The 22,698-nt window shown below is 32.6% G+C and overlaps 3 protein-coding genes and 1 non-coding gene across 4 annotated transcripts; 2 read left to right on the forward strand and 2 right to left on the reverse strand.

Moving 5' to 3' along the window:
* The first annotated feature begins 9 nt into the window (after positions 1 to 9).
* On the forward strand, positions 10 to 3,282 carry LOC123716560 (phosphorylated adapter RNA export protein). Its single transcript, XM_045672360.1, has 6 exons — positions 10 to 214; positions 413 to 667; positions 786 to 1,128; positions 1,470 to 1,561; positions 1,707 to 1,893; positions 2,060 to 3,282. Exons 1-6 carry the CDS (start codon positions 152 to 154, stop codon positions 2,308 to 2,310), a joined length of 1,191 nt encoding a protein of 396 aa, XP_045528316.1. The 5' UTR covers positions 10 to 151; the 3' UTR covers positions 2,311 to 3,282.
* A 564-nt stretch (positions 3,283 to 3,846) lies between these two features.
* On the reverse strand, positions 3,847 to 4,594 carry LOC123716326 (centromere protein X-like). Its single transcript, XM_045672014.1, has 3 exons — positions 4,373 to 4,594; positions 4,099 to 4,293; positions 3,847 to 4,029 (listed from the first exon to the last, which is right to left on the reverse strand). The coding sequence occupies exons 1-3, from the start codon at positions 4,454 to 4,456 to the stop codon at positions 4,012 to 4,014; spliced, it is 297 nt and encodes a 98-aa protein (XP_045527970.1). The 5' UTR covers positions 4,457 to 4,594; the 3' UTR covers positions 3,847 to 4,011.
* A 27-nt stretch (positions 4,595 to 4,621) lies between these two features.
* LOC123716325 lies at positions 4,622 to 22,640 on the reverse strand. The gene is made up of 21 exons (XM_045672013.1): positions 22,432 to 22,640; positions 22,230 to 22,347; positions 22,050 to 22,156; positions 20,924 to 21,089; positions 20,665 to 20,787; positions 20,095 to 20,362; positions 18,111 to 18,274; positions 16,539 to 16,687; positions 15,114 to 15,249; positions 14,050 to 14,181; positions 13,094 to 13,230; positions 12,310 to 12,336; positions 11,723 to 11,890; positions 11,168 to 11,384; positions 10,417 to 10,560; positions 9,096 to 9,645; positions 7,893 to 8,173; positions 7,394 to 7,563; positions 6,647 to 7,096; positions 6,434 to 6,491; positions 4,622 to 5,321 (listed from the first exon to the last, which is right to left on the reverse strand). The coding sequence occupies exons 1-21, from the start codon at positions 22,632 to 22,634 to the stop codon at positions 4,989 to 4,991; spliced, it is 4,101 nt and encodes a 1,366-aa protein (XP_045527969.1). The 5' UTR covers positions 22,635 to 22,640; the 3' UTR covers positions 4,622 to 4,988.
* LOC123716899 lies at positions 18,596 to 18,702 on the forward strand. Its single transcript, XR_006754728.1, has one exon. It is a non-coding gene; the product is annotated as a U6 spliceosomal RNA (small nuclear RNA).
* Positions 22,641 to 22,698: the final 58 nt, after the last annotated feature.

The following is a 22,698-nucleotide window of genomic DNA, read 5'->3' on the forward strand; positions in this document are numbered from 1 at the left end:
CGATCGCCGTTGACTAGAACTAGGCAAAAGTAAAAAGTGAAAATTATAAACCGCAAACTTAAGAATCATAAAAGAGAAAACTTACTTGATTTTACAGGTGCAAAATATTTATATTTACAAGTGTTTTACGATTCATTTTAAAGTCTGTATAATGATGTCAACAACAGAGGGGGAATTGGACGTAGAAATATCTCATGAAAAGGAAGATGGCGAGGTTAGAGAACTTGTTAATTATTAGAACTTGAGCTACAAATTAATATGTTAGTTCTAATTTAAAAAGCATTAAGTAATTAAATTATTTTGAAGTCAGAAATATTAAGTTATTGCTTTTTGAAACAGCATCATAAACATACGATTTTAATGAGACTGACATACGAGTAATAATATTGATGTTTGCCCATCATTGTTATAGTTGGATGACTCTGATGTAGAAGAGGGGACTTATATACCCTTGGAGCGCCCGGAGGTTTTTAATCCGCCATCACTTGTAAATATGCAAATACAAGATGAGCAAAGTGATGAAGCTTCACTTGCTGAATCTTCAGGCTCAGAGTCAGATGAAGAGCCCAGACGTCGTGCAAAACGTACTAAAGTGAGGCCGCGACGCCCACAACAACAAAAATCTGACCGCAACAATAAATACAATATATGGTGTCAAGCTTTACAGGTTGGTATTTCTTGAGTTTTTAAATCAACATTTTCTTGTTTATAAAATTTTTCACCCTAGACATGCAACTAGATTATGTATATTTATCAATAATTTTTAACTGCATTTGAATTTACAGGAAGACCTCTTGACTGAAGACATGGGCACTTGCGATGTTTCAAAGAAAAGCAGATATGGGGTTGAATCTTATGATTACACTATTAAGTATAGATTAGATGATAATTATATTTCTAAGAAAGTATTTTCTAGTAGTGATTATAACCAGACAAATAAGAGAAAGTATTCAGACAGATCCAATGTTAAGTTAAGATTGGGGAAAAGAGTTAACAGCCACCAGCCAGTAGAGGAGAAACAAGAGTCAAGATTTCTGCCAGACCTGGTTTTCACATCAGAAGATTCTATTGCTAACCTTGCAGTAGATATTGCTGGAAAGCTAGGTGAAGAAAAGAAAGATTTAGTTGGTAAGTAATGCACAATAATCTTTATACTGATATTACTCAGTTAAGATTTGGAATTATAGAACATTTTTATATAAACATCTTGCTTAAGCATAGATCTTTTGAGTAAACACTGTTATATTACATTTTTAATTCATGGCACATTTCTATATCAAGAAAGTAATATTAAACAAACTATTATCATTTAATATTGATTTAACTATTAAATTTATTAAACTATTATCATTTAATTCTTGGCTTCAAAATTAATTGTCAAGTGCAATTAACTGATTGATGTTTGTATGTAAGTAATATCTTACATATGACAAACATACAGCAATGTAAGAAAAATATTTGCTTCACAGCTAGAATTGTAGAGGTGCTTGGTGCCAGTAAGGCAATTGAAATATATGAAGAGACACAAAAGGTTGAGGCTGAAGGGGGAATGCTTGTAATGGTATGCTTATGGAGATATATTACTCTATTAATTAAATATTTGAGTATTATATTTATTATTTTTAATTTAGATTTTAAAAATTAATTATTAATTAATTAATTTATAATAAACAGCCCATTTACCAGCATTTTATAAACCATTTCAGAATGGTACACGTCGACGTACACCAGGTGGAGTTTATTTCTTTCTACTGAAGAAACATGATGATGTGTCACAGGCTATGATTAATCAAATATTTAATGAAGACCGTAAAGAAACAACACGAAAAATTAAAAAGACGCGCGCTAAGAGTCGTCAAAAGGTCATGGAACAATTAAAACAAAGTCTGACAGGTATTTTAATTCAGTTTCAATTATGAGTAATTTTCTTACCTCTGTGGCTTACACAGATGAACTACAGTTAGGAGTGTCTAACAGCTTTGTCTATTTTAGTATCTACAAAAATTAGCTTATGAGAGTTTGAGTGAATTGATACAGCACTACTATTTTTAAATTTCAGATTCTGAACTACCATCTCTTCTTTCAAGAGGAGAAGCAACCGTACAAACTGAACATGGTTCAAATCCACCACCATCTCCAGCTACAGATGCCCGAGAATGTTCAAGCGACACTGATACTCATACAGAACACGAGCAGCAACCGTCACCAATTAGGCCCTCATCACCAATACCTGACACTCGACCGATACAAGCATATGATGATGATGACTACCTTGAAGTGATGTGTAATGATGATATGGATATGCTCTGAAGTATTGTGATATGTGATTAAGTGTTGTTAATTATGAGCATGATTTGGTATTATGAACATACCATTAAAAGTGCTAGATGCCTAAATTATAAATGCAATAGTGCATTAATAAGTTATGATTAAATTGGAAAGTAGATAATCATTTCATGTTCTGAATGCAATTTAAATTTTAGAACATTTTTATTTTACAAAAATGACATAATTGTAAAGTAAAACCAGTCAAATTTATAATGAAGTATTTGGTATATTTCATGTACAAATATTTTCCTATTTGCTTTGAGGTTTTTAATGATAAACAGCAATGATCTGAGTAGGTCAATGAGATAGGGGTCCTACTGACAATGTTGGTAGAAACTAATTAAATTATAAAGGCTGCTACAATATTTCTAATTTTTGCATGGCTTGACCAATATGATGACATCCTTATTTAAATAAATGTGTTAGTTATTATTATATCTTTTTAGTGTAAGGCTAGGCTTTAAGGCCCCTACGGTTATCAATCTAGGCTATGTTGTGCTAGGCCAGTGATGTTTGGATGAAATGAGTAGAGTACTGTGCAACTATCAGGCTGTGATTTCTACTGCGGCCCATTTGCCTGCCTTATTATGAGAGCTATTATTTGTACTTTGTTACATGTAAAAATAAAATTAACTAAGAAGTAATATAAGCAAGGATTAAATTTGAGACACAACACTACTTTTAACAGTAATGGTTTTGTATTCTAGATTGTATCCACCGGAGATCTATGATTACAACTAGTAGGTATATTGAATATTCAATGAACTTACTAATACCATTGAACAGTGTGAACAGTCAAGCCATAAAATAAATAGTTATATTTTGTATGACACTATTGATTGTGATTCTTATTTGGAAAATAACTAATGTTTGGAAGTAATAGGCCTAATTTTATATAGTATTACTATGATCATTGTTTTAAAAATTGTTTCCTCAAACTGTGGCACAAATTTTTTTGTTTGTTTATATTTACGAAATACATAAATTTGTGTACAGTAAGGTATTATAGGAACTATTTGTCAAATAAATAATTAGGTGTGAAAGAAATCACATTTTTGTATGAAAATTAAACACATTCTGTAATTTTTATCTGAAGACATATATTTAATAGAATTTTACACATTTTTATTTAACACTACAAGCATGAAATTATTTTCGAGTATTTTGTGTTAAATAGGAATGCAATACCATAAAGACCTTCATATTTTTTTTTATTTAAAGTAGTGAATCTAGACTCTAGCGTAGTAATAGTTCCTTGGTACTGTTAAAACTTGTATTTGTAAAATATATCTTGTCAAATATAGTATTTTTACAAGCTTTTACTGTTACTGAGTAGTTTATGTACAGTCCTACTGTTAAATAAGAAATTAAAATAAAGTTTTTTAAAAAACTTGTTTTGTTTACATATTTAAAAAATGTAATCACCTCATTTTATGAAACTAAAATTGTTATTCATTAGACACCTACTGCTTTTTAGTTGTAGAATGTTCCACTTAGCTTAATAAAACTACAAATTCCCACATAATAATTTATTAGTTGGGCTCCATTCTTGATTATTAACAAAAATAAATCATTTTAGAAAGTTTTTTCTTAAAAATAAATGAACATGTTCTATGATAATGGCACATATTGGATGTGATCTGTGTAAACAAACCTATGAGAAAATTTGAAATTTTTACACAGTTAGGGAAAGTCCAGCATCTGAAATGAAGGATATTTTTATTTTACGTTCTGACCCTAGTAACCACTTTATGTAAAAGTAATACTAACCAGCTGTGGTAAACATTTTTCTACATGTTCAATGTCAACTTTGTCGCAGTTTTCTTTCAATGCTTGGCTAGATGCCCGAAGGCAAGTTTCTGTGACGAGACACTTTGCCACTTCAACGACCAAAGTTAGAGCATCGTTACCAAGCTTTGTTTTATTGTCTTGAAATGATCCATGTAGAAGCTCTTTTATAATTTCCTATAACAGCGTCACAAATTTAGTTAAGCCCCAATGAAATGGCTCTTTACCCATTGTATATTTTGAATGTAGTACGTACCTGCTTTATATTATTTTTAACGTTAGAAACTATGGTTGCCGGATCAATATTTCCATCTCCAGCCTCGTTACTATAACGGGCCATTTTAATTATTTCTCTATTGGTTAATGAATAATGTCTAAATATTGAATCGCTTAAATCAATACTTTATTATAATTTATTTAAAACAACGTTTAAAAATATAAACAATCCCATAGACCATTGTCGGAACGAAATCTATCACTGTCAAGTGTCAATGTCAGGTCATGAGAAAATATAACAGCTTATATTTTTAAAGCGAATTAAACTCTTAGTCTGTGCGAAAAGAGACCGTGGGATATAGATTTTAGGGTGCTGCACTTTTTTGTTATGTTGTCAAGACTGTTACGCCATAATTCGACAGTAATAATCCATAAAGTTAAATAGATATAGTTTTGTGATTAAATGCATAGCAAAAAAATTATATTAAGTTGCGTACTCTAACAGACGATTTATTGTCCAAGCATTGCCGACACCATACAGTTTGCTAAACTTAACAGCTGGATATGAGCTATAATCGTTTTATATATAGGGGGTTTTCATTTTAAAAACTAAGTAATGATGACTAAATAAAGTTTCATATTAAAATTATAATGTATCATTTCAATAGTATTTGCAATAAATACAAAATTCTAACTCTAATATCATACAAAGACTTCTTTGTAAGTGTTTTTGCAATAATCTGTGGAATATTCTTTTTTTCAAGTATCTCAACTATCTCATCAATCGAATGTTCTATTTTCTCTTCTGGGCTCAGCTGTATAAGAACTTCTAGAATTAATTTATCTTCCTCTCTCCCCCATTCAACATCCTCTGTCTTTTCTTGATCATAATCACTTAGCGGATCTACCTCTGTCTTTACTTTGTTTTCATCGATTGGGATAAATTTTTCTTCGATAATATCACACATTTTATCATCGCTTTTTTCTTCCTGAAATAAGGTAAAAAATTGAATTTTGATGGTCTTCTTATATCTTATCTTTATCTTCTCTCTTTAAAAGTAAAAGTGTAAAAGCCCCCTATTCGCGCTTCCGTCATTCACGTTTTCAGTATTCGCGGATTAAAAAAATGCAACCCAATTTCTTTATTCGCGGCTTAAAATTTCATACAAAATTCCAATAGGTGTTTAACGCAATATCTTTTGCAAGTGCCGTCAAATGGTACCGCCGAGGACTTTGCGAAATTGCAAATGGAATAGGAAGGAAGGTTCGAACAGATAGAATCAAGTGACATTCAGGAATTCCTTAAATCGCAAGATGAAGTCTAAAACCGACTTGGAGGAAATGTTAAATTCACAGCCCATTCAAGAAGAGGCTTGAACTAGCACTGAAAATGTGACATTTACTTTGAAAAATCTTAGTGAAGGTTTAAGAATGTCAAATGAGCTTTGCGATTTCTTTATGAACATTGATCTGTAGTAAGTCTTAATTTTAAGAGACAAATTGCTAATGCGACTGCTGAGTATCAGTCTGAATTGAAGGAGCTATTAGAAACTGCCGAGCAAGAGAAAATAATAAAATTCTTCAAACCATTGCCTAAGCCTGAGGATAATGATTACATAATCAAAATGTTCAATAACATCAATAAATTTGATTTTCTTATATATTTGTGTTTTTTTATTTTGGCACCTAGGAACGTATCTCCTATAAACCCATATAAATTACCATTCTGTATTCGCGGGGTATATGTTCCATAAATATGCGATTTTACTGTATACCATATACTACGTTACAAACATCAGAAATCGCCACAGACTAACGCGGCTAATATTTTTAAGAATATTTCAATTGTGAAATGCATTTGCAGAAATGAAGTAGCATTATTGTTTTAGATGACCTGTAATGTTTAACCTATTTCATAGAAATATTATAATTAAAACAGGACTAATGTTTTCCCGATGTTTCAAACCTATGCTGTAATCTTATGCATATAAAATGCTCTGGGAATCAATACCCTCCACTTACAGTATTATCCCGTTGAATATGTTATTTTATAGATTGGGTATTAAAAAAAAACATTTTTTACTTTAAAAAAAAAACTTACTTTTATATCCACCAATGGCTTTTCATCAATATCGTCTTCATCGTCATCACTTTTATTACTGAAAAAAAAAACGTGATGTTATTAAAACTTTTTTAAATCTCAATAAATTTAACTCTAATCTGGAATTACGATAAAAGCATTTTTAATTATAATACTACTTGCGTGGCTGAATTATAATTATAAAATTTATATTATTATTATATTTTTACTTACCTTGAAAGGCAGATAACATCAACATTATCTTCACATATCATTAATGCCCCTTGTTCAGTTTCATCCCCATCACTATCGCCTGGTTCATTCCTTTCGTGATCTAGATTTTCTGTTCCGCTTTGATTTTCGTTTTCCGATTCACTATTTTCATTACTTGCTTTTTCTTCTTCATCTTCACCATCATTTTCTTGGCTAATTATTTCCTCATTTTGAATTTCGCTGTTTATTTCATCTTGTCTTTGACATGGGGCTATACTTTCTTGTGGGTCAACAGCTTGTAAAACGACTTGTGCATTTATTTTGTCTTTGTTTAAAATCTTTATTTGAGCATTGTTATTGGATCTTAGAATCCTATCATTGTTATTGTTCAGTGTTTCATTTGGTGCTATTTGAGTTTGAGGCGATGTCTGTTCGGAACTACTCCTTAATTCTTCGCTTGTCACGATGCGCCTAAAGTATAAATGTAAAATGAGTTATCAGATTTAGTATTACTTGAAAATCTGTATTTACTATCGTCTAAATTGTTTTGACTTAAAGAGATAAATATTGAATTATATAATATTTGCAATGTATTTAAAAACTTGTACTATTCTTGATTTAAAAAAACTTACGTCTCGAATTTTAAGTAAAATAATAAGCCAATATTGGACAAGTCTACGACAACCAAATATTGAAAAAAAATTCCTAAAGATCCTATGTTTGAAAAGCATTTAAGTTTGCCCTATTTACAAATAATTTGATACGTACACTTTCCTTCTATGTGGAAATAATGAGAAACAGTATCGAGCAAGTTGTGGATATTGGCGCATATTGTCCATAAGCTTCGTGCACATCACACACGACAATGGACTGTTACGAGACAACGTAGACAGGTACTTTAAAATGTTAATTTTTTTGCTTTTATCGGTTACAATTTCCTGAAAAAACGCCTTATGTAAATATTTTTATCAAATTGTATTTAATAAATTATATTTTTACTCGATATTTACTATCGAACATAATTATGTTTATGACGCAAACAATTTGAAATTTAAAATTAAATATTTTGTCTATGGATGCAAGCTCCGTGTCAAAGTCAAAGTCTGAGTAAACAAACGGAGGTGCATCGTACGAATTTAATACAAATTGTATAGAAAATCCGATACGTTCGAGCTGTCAAATATTGACAATAGGGCATACGAATACAAACAGATGACATTTTCTCTTATCTGTTACAAAAAAAAAATATATTCAAGCCATAACATACCTCAGTCTTCTGAATCAAGTCATCCATAGCATTGCTAATAAAATACTCTCGAAATTTATCAATTTGATCTGCTTGTTCGGGGTTAAGGAAACCCAAAAATTCATTATACATGTCAGCTAATTCCACGTCGCAAGCTTTGTAAATGTCATCCATTAATTTAAGCGGATCGTCATCCTCCGACTTAAATCGAGACAGAATTGTAAACAAAGTTCTCTTTGTACGTGTATTCCTAATTTTATTTTGACGAAGGGATAATCTCATTAGAAATGTTCTTACAAATTCTGTAATGTAGAAGATTTCAATATTATATTCAATATAATTAAATTAATATATATAACTATAATATATAAAACTTCTTAATATATTATATATCATTTGTCCACAAACGGTAACTCGGACCTTTTCTCTCTGCTAAACATTCTCGAAAATGTACACCCCTCTTAGAAATTATTGTAAGAAAACAGCAAAACAGGATCTTTTTAAGGATTTTTTTTTTCAGTTTTTTACTTATCACTTTTGGATTATGGATTTCTGATAAAAAGCCACAAGAACATAATTGTAGGCAAAGCGATTTCTGCCAAATATGTCTTGACAATTTTTTTGTACGAAGGATAGTTTAGGATATATAGACAAAAGCGTGTTTTCACCCCTTATTCACCCTACAAACTTGGGTTTAAGCTTGTGCTAAAAATGTTCAGTTTGGCTCTCAAATTGTAACATTTCAATGGCTGAGGAAACCAACGACGACTTTATTTTTTATTAAAAATCCACGAGAAACCTGTCCAAGCAACCCGTTCTTTAGCACTCTTTAGAGTTAACGCAATATTGATAGCTTGAAGAATAGCTAGTAGTAGAGACTGACTTTATTTTGGCATTACTTAGTAACAATTTAGATTTTCTTTAAAATTTTAATTTGTCGTTTGTTTAAGGTTTAATTTCAGTTTTCTTTTTTTCTATCAATTAATGTACTTATGTTTCATATATTTCGTTTATCAAAGTAATCTGTTTTTGGCTTTGTAAATTGTCTAAGTGTTTTCTTGTATAATATGGATGTCTAACTGTAAGATTACTTATAAATAAACTAGTATCTTTAAACTTCATCTAACTAACCCTAAATCTCTTACTGCTTTTCGCACGGTTTAAATAAATCTCGTTTTAAAAAATAAATACAGAATAATTTATTTCTATTAAACACATTCTTACCTCGATCTTTGGCCTCAGTGAGTCTCTCCTCTGCTTCTTTAGCTATACCTAATTTACAAACTTCCGGCTTTTTAGCCGCTTCGATCCTACTTTTCAAATCACTGAACACATTCTTAGAACAATTTTTATAATAGCTCAACATTATTTTCAATCGATTCGTAATTTTCGGATATCTTATACTCCGACAGGGACACTGCATTCTGACAACAAACTTCTTCACATATTCAGTTATTCTTTTCTGTTTATACTTCGATATTTTTCTTAATAGCTCACAACACGAGCAATGTTCTGTGTCCATTATGACTTGTGGATCTTCTATTGGCTCTAATTCTTTTTCCGGATCTATTTCGTTCGTTGGCTGTTCTATTACTATATCCATTCTGTCCGGGTTAGCCGGTTTAACGGGATGCAAGTTTATCCGGTTAGAAACGATCTCTTGTGTGAATTGTATAGGTAACGGAGGCTTAGGTGTTTCTATGATATTGGCTTGGGATATTTCAATACCTTTTGGCGGTTGAAAATTTGTTGGACGTTTTTTTTGCAAGTGTTTCTATAAAATTACATAAAATTATGATTTTCGCTAAACGAAACAAGTTTGATGTAAAATAGTTATATATATATATACAACATTTTATGAACGTTAGTTAAAGGGCATCGCTTAGAAACATTAAAAAACAGAATATAGTATTGTCTTTTGTTAAAATAGCTTTTACACGTTAAGAAAAACACTTTTTGAACGGATTAAAGCTATGTATTATTTTTAAAACTTATAGTTATTTAGATAATTCTAAGTCGCTGTGACCACGCACACTGAAAAGTACGCGAAACGTCGGAAAAAATTTAAAATTTAGAATTATGTAAATAATTATAAGTTTAAAAAAATAATACAAAGCTTTAATCCGTTCAAAAAGTGTTTTTCTTAAAAACAGAATATTTATTTTGGGCTTCTAAATCTATGTGAAAGATTAATCCACTATAATACATTAAAATAGGTAAATCATATTTATAAGTATCAACACAATTATAACATCTAAATCTAAAAATAGACAATAGTAGTAATTTATATTAAAAAAAAATATAGTAAAAATTCGCAAATGTTTCGGGTTTTACTACAATGCAATTTATGAAGAAAATAACATTTTTCACTTTAAATGGGATGTTAGGAAATATTTAAAAAAACCGGAAGACTTTGCTTGCTTTCTGTTGGATATATGTATTTTGTTCATCAATGTAGATTACATTTACTAAGTGTTTTCTTGTATAATATGGATGTGTACTTATAAATAAAGAAAAGCAGATCTTTAAACTTCATCTAACTTACCCTAAATCTCTTACTGCTTTTCGCAAGGTATCGTACCCAGATCGTTGGCATTTCTGATTCAGGTTGCTCATACAATGTCAGTTCAGCATTAAACGGAATCAAGACATGCTTTGTTTTCGGTACTTCTCGTGTTTTGAAGTATTTCTGAAAAACGGCCGAATTAAACGTACCAGACAAAAAAATACGCTTTATTACAGTTACCGGCAAACTTGTTGAGCATTAAACAAGGGAGTGGGGGAAAGTTTGCGCATCGTACACAGCGCGGGACGCAAACGTCAACTGATTTACCAATCACGCGATCGACACGTCATTCTCCCGCAGCCGAGCACCGCTTCTGCGCAGGCAATGACATTTGTTCAAGATGTTTGCCGGTATCTATACGTCTCACTAATATAAAAATATATTGACCTCTCTCACGTAACAAAACTACAACAAGAAATTTGTTCGCCTTATCAGGAGTGTACTGATGGTTTTGGTTGGCTCAAAACACCTTTTAAAATGATCAACGTAGCTTACAAGTGCGCTATCCCATTGCGGATTTAAAAACAATCAAACTCTTAGTTCTATACGACTTTCGAAATTTGTCTATGGTAAGTCTTTATTGATGAACTTTGAAAACAATAACTGGAAGAGGTTTCTTATAACCAATATTTAGAAGTAATTTTCTCAAAAAAAAAAATCTTAACTAAGTCCAGATGTTTCCCTTCAGCATGCATGGTCACGAATAACATAAGTGTTAAGTTGGACTTACGGTAATAATGTGATCAGTCTGCTTATTCTTCCTTACTGCAGAAACATGCCCTGCTAAGGTCTTAGGGCTTATCCAAGGGAACATATACTTGCACACTAGGTCCAAAGTGATTCCTATACCCCAGCGATGACGCATGTTTTTTATCGGCGGGGGCGGGTACAAATCCGGATTAGCTTCTACGTAGGACCAAAACTGGTCTATACCTAATATTATTAATCTGAAATAGTAATGTTCCCTATATTCCTGTTCCGCTTTCGATCCTTAGATTTCCATATGGCTATTATTATTAGAGAGATAAAAAAGCGAGCAACTAACATTAGGATAACTACTAATACGTAATTTAAAATTAAGCTTATTTATCGAAAGGGATATTCAACATAGGAAAATGTCCAATAACACTACTAACAGTCTGTATTAAGGGGAAGAAACTCTTAGAGTCGAGTTGAGTAAAAAGTTTTCTTCGAATCAAGTTTTAATTAATGTATTTCACGCGTGAACTAAGTGTTTTGTATAACGTAATGTAATCTGTAAAATAAATAGTTTTTTATTACTTACTTATCTTCAGAAGGTAAATAACATGTTCGCCTCTTGATTTCTACTCCCCGATAAGGCGTGGCAGGTAATAAATAAGGGTAAAGGAACACAGAACTGTTTGCAGTCACATTTTTGAATTCATCTGGGAAATCTCCTGTGTAGTAATTTTTGCCTAGGCTTCTTCGACGACTATAATAAAATATTATCCATAGATTAATAAATTTATATTTTCTACAAACGGCGCTACAACCATTTAGGGTCTGGGCCTCGGATTTATGTATCTGTTACATCATCATTTGTCATAATAGGCAAATAAATGATCAGCCTTCTGTGTCTGACAGACGCCGTCGATTTTTTTGGCATAAGGTAAGCCGGTTTCCTCACCTCACCACCACCTCACCGTTCGAGCGAATGTTAAACGCGCACATAGAAATTCCATAAGTGCACAGCCGGAGCTACGACCTCAGGGATGAGAGTTGCGCACTGAAGCCATGGCTTATTGGCTTAATTTCTACAAAAACTCATGCAATATTTATATTATTGAATTGTTTTTTTAAGTTCCGTATACATAGATATTTATATTATTTTTATACACTTTTTAATCTCACCTTTTATCCACTTCGGTTTGAATGAATCTGAAATTAGACGAATTAGATAAATGAGAAGCAAACGAATTACTGTACTGCCTATTAAATATTCAATGCTCAGAAATAAATTTGAATCCCCTTTAATTTCCTAATATAAAATTTTTTAATCTACTTTTGACAATTGACTTCTGCTGCTATATGTGTGCCACATAGGGAATGCAATCCCGATCTCGCGGGATCGAGATCCTGTGTAATTTTTGGGGATCAATCCCGAAGCATAATATGACGAGATCCCGTTCGAGATTGACGGGATTGGGCTGCAATGGTCAGCGGTTCTACACACATCCGCTCGGGACGCTTCACACGACATTGCACATTACATAGGGTACATTGCAATGGACATTATATGCCGGTTAGCAGATAGCACTCTTGAGACACTTTAGAAGATACTCTTTTTTTGGAAGTTACTTTCAAAATCACCAATTTTAAGCTCCTTGAGCGATACCTACTTTTGTTTTGATTATGTTCATGTAATTAAAATTGTTAGTTGTTTAGTTCGTAATATTAAATGATAAAGGCTTTTGTTTTCTTTCAAATAATATTTTATTTTAATTAACCTCACTATCACAAACATGCAGTTTACATCGTATTCAGTCTCGTGAATTATTTTTTTAAACTATACCAGATCCCGAAAATTTCGGGATCCCGCCAGACAGGGGGGGGGGGTTTAATGGGATCCCATTAAATTAAAATCATGAACTTTCTAAGTTAGACTGGCTGAGTATGTGACTCAGTTACTACTTACTGGACCAGCTTCTTATTCTCAGGGGTATCTTCTGAGACACAGTCTTCCCAGCTTCTGACCAGTTCTAGAGCAGACGACAAATTACACACTCTTGCGACTGAATTTGCCTGTTTTTCCACCATACTGTGTAAGGTTTCCTAGAAAACGATATAATGAAGTCGCAAAAACCAGGATTAGCCTACCAACATTGTTTCGATGTCCTACAGTACCACTTACTTTCTTACTCGGCGGCTGAAATTGGAACTAGTGTCGCCATTTTGTAATGTTTGTGTTTATTCACTCTAATTTGCTTGATCCATACAATAAATACTTTTACTATCTACCAACATCTAATAAAAATCCAAGTAAAACTTATTTTTATTTATTCCTTGCATTATAAATAACAATTGCAAAGTTTTCATTATCGAACGGTTACTAGGTATTTTAAAAGATATTATATTAATAGTACAAAACCTATCATATGAGTTGGTTTCTAAGTTTGTGTCATATTTATTTAACCTATGATATTATATAAAACCTATATTTATTAAAATTTATTTAAAATGTATACATTGTTTTATAAAGACTTTTCCCCGTATAATGGTTAATTTTTATATACTGGCAATACTAATATCCATAACAGCGACGCTCTTACCGGCCAAGAAAAGTATGTGGCGCCGTAATTTTTTTTCTTCAATTAGTCTATGAGATAAATCATATAGATATATTTTATCTATGGTTAATTTTTCTACATAAGACCTTACACCTCATCAGGCACGCGATCAGATCAGATCTATGGCCGAAAAGCTGGAAGGGGAGTGTAATATCTCCCCTTTGACTGGTGGGCTTGTCTTCGATGAACTTCCACTAGAGTCCCAATTTATTAATAAAATATTTTTCCTTTAAATTTTACAACTTAAGCTAGTTTCATGAAATAATGAATTGCCAAATAATTTATGAATAAAATTGAAACTCACCAAATACTCCTTATATTTTGGTGCATACGTCCAGTATGCTGGATTCACAAATAGCAAAAGAAAATTCGATGTCGCTATTTGTATGTGCATGCGCAACTGTTGTTGAAGTATCAATATTTGCTCATCTGTAATCTAAAAAAAAGTTTTGTTGTATTTTCTTAACTTTTTCTTATTTACTTGATGGACGTCGTAAAAATGACGTCAAAATGATGATTTTATGGAACCTGTTCCATAAACAGGGCAGACGGGCAGGAGGCTCACCTGATGTTAAGTGACAATATTTTTCCGCTTATATCGATCGGAGCACGATCGGAGCAAGTATGTTCATACAAAAATTGAATTCTTTGTATATTATAGGACATAGATTTTACTCCTGATAAAAACTAAATTATTTTAAATAGACCGTTTTAACAAAACTGCTTTACATTATAGCGTAATACAATTTGAGGAAAGGGACGAAAATAATTGAAACATTGTGATATTCTTACAAATAACGTCATTGCAAAAAAATTGGTACACCATATATACATGTTTTTTTTAATTATTGTAAAATCGTGATTTTTGTAAATTTTAAATTTGTATGTTTGAATTAAAGTATATGTTTTATGTTTGTTTGAATTAAAATATGCACAAAGAGTCTACTAATAATAAACAGTGAACATATAAATAAACTATTTCGTTTAGTTTTTTTTAAACTACAGTCAAAACCAAAAAACATCATTTAGAACCATAAAATACAATAAAAACATAGCGGTTATATTGATCGACATCAAAGGTCCCGGCTGAATTCTATAATAAAGTTGTTTTTACGACCGTTTTTTATCAATAGTCCCTCCGGTAATAGATTTTGACTGTATATATTTGTTTATTGTCAAAGCAGTGTTGGCCTGAAGCTTGAGGTCGTAGGTTCGATCCCAGGCTGTGCAACAATGGACTTTCTGTGCGCATTTAACACTCGCTTGCTTTAGACACTAAAAGTCAACGGCGTGTATGAGGCACAGGTCAGTCTTCTTTTTGCATCAAACACATTTTGTCTCACACCAAATCTAGCAAAAACTACTCACCACATCGTTCTCAATAACAACCTTCAGTGTGTTATCGGGGGTTTCGATGGCACCTCGAACAGCTGGCGGAGGTTCCACCACATCCATTGGCTCTTCTACTTGTTCCTCTCTCATGTCCACTGTTATTGGTCCTGCTCTGTTTAGATCGTTCCAAACATTAGCAGGAGCCGTAGAATTATTTATATTGTCACAACTTTGTCAAACTAATAGCCTAAGGTAGGCTAGGTAGGCAAGAATGTATTATCATTGAACAAATTTTATGAAATTTCGCAACTATAATGTGTCATATTATATGTACATAACAAACATTAAAGGTGTTAAATATGTATAAAAAATACTTTATAGTTTAATAGTCACATCTAGTTTAGTGTAGTAGTTAAATCAGACAGTTAATTGAATCTCTAGACAGTTGATTAATAATAGACATTCAATCAAGTCGCTAAAGCTCCGTCAGAGAAGTGAGTGAATGAAACGTTTAACGAGAGCCCTAAACGTCCCTGGGCAACGAGGCTAACCTAACCTAACCATTTACAATAAAGCAAAACACGGAATTTCCAAGTAGTTCTTCACGAACACACCGAAATAACAAAAACAAATGAATTAATCACGGCGGAATTTGTTTTACATTGTTAATCAACACGTTGGCTTTCGGTCACACAGATAAACGTTTCCGACGCTGCTTTATTCAAATCAAATGCTAGCGACTTGATTGAATATCGACATTTAATTAACTGTCCAGAGATTCAATTAACTCTCTGATTTAACCACTTTACTGCGACATATACATAACAATTAACTGTCTGCGTCGAGCACTTGTAGTTTTAATAAAAATAGCGGTAAATGGAATTGCGGATTGCTTACTGACATTTCTACAGACAACAATTTTTTTTTTTAATTATTCATATTTACATAACCCTTAAACTCAGGCGCAGGAGGCTGATCACCGTCGTATCAAGAAAAATATTGAACACGAAACAGATAGAGATCTGAAGCACCGACCTAAAAGGTTGCATCGCTGGTTTTTTATAGACTCAGCGTCGTTGTACCGTGTGCCCAAATAAATGCCCCTATTTCACCATGTCCACTGCTGATAGAGAACATTTCTTCTTCATTCATTTTTTTTAATGTAATAGCAGGCAAACGGGCAAGAGGCTCACCTGATGTGAAGCGATACCGCCGCCCATGGACACTCACATTGGCAGAAGGCTCGCAAGTGCGTTGCCGGCCTTTCGTACGAATTGGTACGCTCTTTTCTTGAAGGACCCTAAGTTGAATTGGTCATTTATGGCATATTACCATTACTTCAAGATATAATACAAATATTTCGTAACACAAAGAAGGTTTTAATTGTGAGTGTTTTGCAAGGCTTTGCGCTTGATTTGAACAAATAGTCGTAAATATTTTTTTTTCAATTTGTATACATACATAACAATATCAGCAATATCTTCGTTTTCCACGTGTTCTGCCTTTCCAATAGAAAGACGTGGTGGATCATTTTTCTCAAACTGAAGTCTGTTAGAAGACCGATCCTCGTCAGGAATTGATTCTTGCTTACCTTCCCATATGGAAGACGGCTAGAAGTTGTTTTACAGTTAACGATTTATTATACTGTTATATAGTATCTAAAATAATTATCAGAAAATATTATTATCGAGTCAATAGATCGTTGATTTTTGTGGTTGCTTTGGTTAAGAGAGAGTAAAGTGAGATTTTTTCTATTACTTTTAATAGAAGGAATCATATTTTGTGTCATGACACTCTTAATTCCAGCGTGCGTTGCCGGCCTTTTATGAATTGCTACGCTCTTTTCTTTAAGGAAGCTGGTTGGGAACGACCGACGTCGAGGTGTTACAGCTCAAACTCAGCTACAGTTATTAATCCGAACAATTCCTCTGAACACTCCATTGTCAATGCGGTAGCAGATGCAGAGTTCCATACTTTGCAATAACTATTAACGGATAGTACGAATATTGTAACGATCAATCAGATTTATGAGAACGCGGTATATTTTTTATTCTTATATTCAGTGGAAGATTGTGGTGATGACATGTTGGACCGAGTTGGGTCTAGGGTCTAGGGTCTTAAAACCGTTTAGTTATCGTTTAAGCTAAAGCGGTATAAGGTATATTAAAAATAATCTAAATTAAATCCAGTACTACAATTATTCCTGACTATTGTGATACGTCTTCCCAAGATTGTTAAGCACAATAAACGTCGAGTTTTGTAATAAAATCGCGTTTTTAATTACTTTTATTTAAAAGTACCTTCATAACCTTTGTTTTTAATGAGTGTTTTAATACGTAGCAAATTTTAATAATAATTTAATATCCTTATATTTATATAATTGTATTGTAAGTGTGTATATAGACATAGACATAAAATTTATAACTAACAAAACACACACACAGAAACACATAAAATAACAATAATAAAAAATAATAAAAAAATCTTGAGAAAATATTGAGAGATAACAATTTTTTTAAAGAAAAAGGTTTAATTGTGTATTGCGTGTGCTGTGGTTGGAATTGGCCCTAGCTCAGCATTATGTTGAGTAGTAGAGTTGTTCCACAGCGCTGGTCATTCTGCCAGAGACCACAGCAGCTAGTTATATGTCACTGAACTCTAAAACGGTTGGACCGATTCGAATGAATTTTTTTGTATGCGTCAACCAAGCCCTGTATGGTTTAGATTCACAAATAGCCTGTAACTAGGTTATTTATCTATACAGTAAATAAACAGCTGGTATATACATAAATCTATGAATATGTTTGCAACAAACGTACTAAGTGGCTGGACAGATTTTAATGGAATTTTGTGTGTTCAAGAGGAATCGAGAATGATTTACATTATTAGATTTTTGTTTGTTTGTAAGACGTTGTCCTATATCAACTACGCGTCACCTAACAAACGTAAGAGAGCTATATCAACTAATATTTAGTTTATATTTTTTTAATTTCTCTATTAATTGTTAAAAGTACGTAAATAAACTATACTAACCTCTGTCCCATTAATTTGAATATTATTAATTTGTTCGCTGTTATTCAATTCTGGAGTAAGATCTGCTTCAGGCATAACATTAAACAGTTCTGTGACCAAGTCATTTAATTCCTTTTTTGATATTTTTATCAGACTGTTCTCAAGAGATTCTTCATCTTCTTCAACTGAAAATAATATTAGAGGTGAACATGAAACGCTTCAAGCGATAAGATTGTGTGGTTAAATTGTGGGCCGACGTTGGAGGACCCATGGAGGCTTCATAAAAATATGAAAAAAAACATACCAACAATCAAGTATTACAGTCAGTTGCTAGTTAAAGCATGTATGTACAGTATGTATATATATGTACAGTGTAAACTCTATAGAACGACACCAATGCGACTGTGTGTTTTATAGCGTTATAGAGAGTTGTCGTTAAATGGAGAGAAGAGAAATCGTAGAAGAGTAGTTATGTGCAGAAAATAGAATCTTATTTGAATGCTTTTGTACTCGCTTCGGCAGTACATATACTAAAATTGGAACGATACAGAGAAGATTAGCATGGCCCCTGCGCAAGGATGACACGCAAAATCGTGAAGCGTTCCACATTTTTAATTCTTAAAAGGCCGGCAACGCACTCGCGAGCCCTCTGGCATTGAGAGTGTCCATGGGCGGCGGTATCACTTAACATCAGGTGAGCCTCCTGCCCGTTTGCCCCCTATTTTATAAAAAAAAAAAAATGCTATTCCGTGTAGTCTGTTATTTTTGTCTGACGTCTTTTGCTGTACCAGTAATTATGTTGTATTTTTTACTTATTTTATTCATATCTTGCGATATTGAGGCATCTTGGTGATAAAGGAAGTACGAATTTCTTAGAAAGTTCGTATACATCATGCCTACAGTCGAGTTTATTGCGGGCTAGGATAATAAAGCGACAAAAGAACGAGCACAGCTGCGCAGTTTGTACTAATTTTAACAACTTTAAAAGTACTTAATTACTCAATTGTTGTCGTTATTGAGAGTGGGTGTAATGCTATGTAGAGTGTATCATTGTATGGAAGTTAAGCTAAAACAACCAAAGCCATTGATTTCAACGCTTTAGCGAGTTCATCGTTAAATCGAGGGACGTTACATGGAGTTTACACTGTATTTAAAAAATACATACAGGACACATATATTTCAGGCTTTAGGACTACTTCTAACGGTTTTGTTTGAATTGTTTCAATAAGGTATTGGTTTAACGAGCAGTCGTATATAGTAATTTTGTTAAGTTGAAAATTACAAAATGCATATCTAGTAACAGGTTCGGTAATTAAAACATAGCAATAAAGTAAACAAAAATGAGTCCTAAAAAAATATAAAATGGATCATAACAAAAAATACTGAGCAGTGAAATAGCTAAATGGGCAGTTACGAGTGGGCAGCTAACAAATCGGAATTAGTCGGTACGAAATATCATTTTAAGCAGTTCAGTGGTGGTAAAATGTATTTTTCAGTAAATTTAAGTTATGAAAAAGAAAATGTCTTTTGCTTTGACTGATGGAATGAAACAAAATAGGTACTTATTAAAAAAAATTGTAAACGAAAATTAGGTAATATTTTGGCTTTTAATGGCCTCTAGTCCTTTTTTTGGCAGAGGGGAATGTTCTTGGCTTCAACTGCCCATTCCATCATTTTTACAGGCCACTTATTGACTAGTTTGCTTACGAATTGTTGGTACTGCAAGACGAAATAACCGGCCAATAGTTTTTTTTTTTTTTTACTGTCGCACAAATTTACCAAGCAGCAATAAAAAAAACCTACCCATTATTTTTTTAATTGAACATAATAACTTCTCGTGTATTAAATAACAGTTCAAAATATTTATTTATTTTTATAAACTTTTTACATTATGTAGATATATTATTAGTAATATTGTAAGTGCTCCTAAATTGTGAGTGAGTGTAAGGGTGAAAATATAAATATAGAATTATTAATCATAAAATATTATATTATTGAATTTTACCTGCATCGGGGTCAGCAGCCACAGAATACTCTGGGTCTGCTTCATCGTCATCCTCATTTCTAGCATTGGCAGCTGGGTTGAGGCACTCCTTTAAGAAGTCATTCCACAAATCGTCAACATCTGGGTGTGGTATATCATCTGGAGGTACAAAAGAACTCTCTATATGCTCTATTGGAGTTTCTGAAAGACTCAGTTTGGACCGAGTACGAAGAGCTATTGTAGCATCTTCTTCTAGATTGAGTTGTCTGCGAGCCTGGGAAACTGTCTCCTAAAATGTGTTACAATATATCTGTGTTACTCAATAGATAGCATTTGGAACCGTGTATTAACACTTTTATATAAATATAGACAAAAATATTTGAAAAAAAAAACACTTGATTCCTTTTTGTTGGGACAATATAAATAATCAATAATAAAAAATCCATAAGTTATTTGCCATTAAATAATCTCCAAAAGTGAAAAAGTTATATTCAAAATAACATGTTAATTTTGATAAATGAACTTTTACAGTCAAATGTAATTTTAACTAAATAGTCATTATTTACAACACACTAATATATACACACATACCTGTGGAACTTTAAAAGGTCCATCTGTAATAACTGCAGATGCAGATTTTGTTTGGCTTTTAGGTGTAGAAGGTGTAGCCGGGAGAGAATCAATGTCACTACAAGTAGTATGGTCATCATCACTCTGAAAATTTACTCTTGTTGTAGTTTTTTTAGTTGCCTACACAGATAACACCATACAACATCCACTCATTTAATATAGATACACCTCATATATATTACTGAAAATTTATATAGTTTAAAGTGAAGTTTGTTAGTACCTGAACTTCATCATTAGTTGGCTGATACTCTTCATCATCTTCATCATCGGGTAGTTCTTGGGCAATGAGAGCTTTTACCTCAGGTCTTGTTTTCACATGTATATGTTTAATTGGTGTCAATTCTAAATTCCATGGTGCTGATTGAGGTGAGGCTTTCATCAACTCCCTGTTTAGAGCAATTTCATGGTAAGTAATAAATGATTAATATATTAGATCCTAGATAAATATTATACAATTAATATATCAATTTAACCATAAATTATCAACAAAGCTTCAGCTTTATTTTGACCTGTGTTGTAATTTTTTTTTTTTTTATAAAATAGGGGGCAAACGGGCAGGAGGCCCACCTGATGTTAAGTGATACCGCCGCCCATGGACACTCTCAATGCCAGAGGGCTCGCGAGTGCGTTGCCGGCCTTTTAAGAATTTGTACGCTCTTTTCTTGAAGGACCCTAAGTCGAATTGGTTTATTGAATTATTGAATTCCATGAGTACTTCCAATCTTAACATACGGCTGCCAAACTTGGGCACTCACTAAAGTGCAACCTAGAAAACTGAAAACATGCCCGACAGTGATGGAAAGAAGCATGCTAAATATCCGGAAGTCCAATAGAATCAATAATGAAATCATAAGAAACCACACAAAAATTGTAGACTTTACAACTAGGATACGAGGATTGAAATGGAAATGGGCTGGAATATAATAAGAGGTATAGAAAACTGGAACAAAAAGATCATATATTGGTACCCAAGAAATAAGAGAAGAAAACAAGGTAGATAGTTTCGAAGGAGGGACGAAATAAAAACCATAACTGATAACTGGGAAAATATGGCAAGGAAAGAACAGAGCAGAGTGGAATGAAATGCAGGAGGCCTTTCCCAAAGTTTGGCAAACAGATGGGTTTTCAGTCTCACCAACTCACTAGAGATACTAGTTTAAGATTAAAATTATGTAAAATTCTGTTAGAATAAGGGCTTACATTGTAGTTATTATTTTAGTTTAAGACAAATATATTTTTGGTTAGTAAAAGTTTAATAGATTATTTTTGCGAGTAATCTAATATAACACATCATCAATTTTAAAACATATGTACAATGCCCTTAGGAGCATCTTCACTAAACCTACTTGGCTTTAGCCCTGGTGATTGGTTGTACTTTTTCTCCAGCCTCAACAGTATCTTCTTTTTCACGCATTTTGACAAAAGCCAGTACATGATCATTTGTCACCACTTTCTGTAAATTATAGAAAGGTGTTAAGAATTTATCCTACATTTCATTTTAGCACACAATGAGACAGATAACTAACTTTCAGTATTTTTTTTACACTGGTATCGTCTAAATTATTTCTTAGAGCTGAGGCGTGAAGATTTTTCTCTATTTCAAGTGTATTATCTGGAAGGACTTCGTCCTCTGTACTAGACCCTCTGAAATGTTTTAACACATTATTTATTTTATAATAATATGAAATGAAGCATAAGATACATTACAAAATTTTTTGAACAACAAACCGTTTTCTCTTCTTTGCTCGGCTTTTAAATTTGTTTGTTATTGTGTTTTCGTCACTCGACTCGTTTAAAACATTTAGGGAAGCCTCCTTAGGAGTTTCTGAATCCATTATGTTTAAGTGACTATTTACTTGAATAAATATTTCATAAATCAGTCCATTAATAATTGAAAATCGTAAATAATTAATTTTGTGTTTATATGCCATTCAATAGCAGCGAATGGTTATCTTCACAGATTAGATTATATACAATATACGAAACAGAGTAGAA

This window comes from Pieris brassicae, chromosome 11 (genome assembly GCF_905147105.1).
Source record: "Pieris brassicae chromosome 11, ilPieBrab1.1, whole genome shotgun sequence".
Taxonomy (NCBI): Eukaryota; Metazoa; Arthropoda; class Insecta; order Lepidoptera; family Pieridae; genus Pieris; species Pieris brassicae.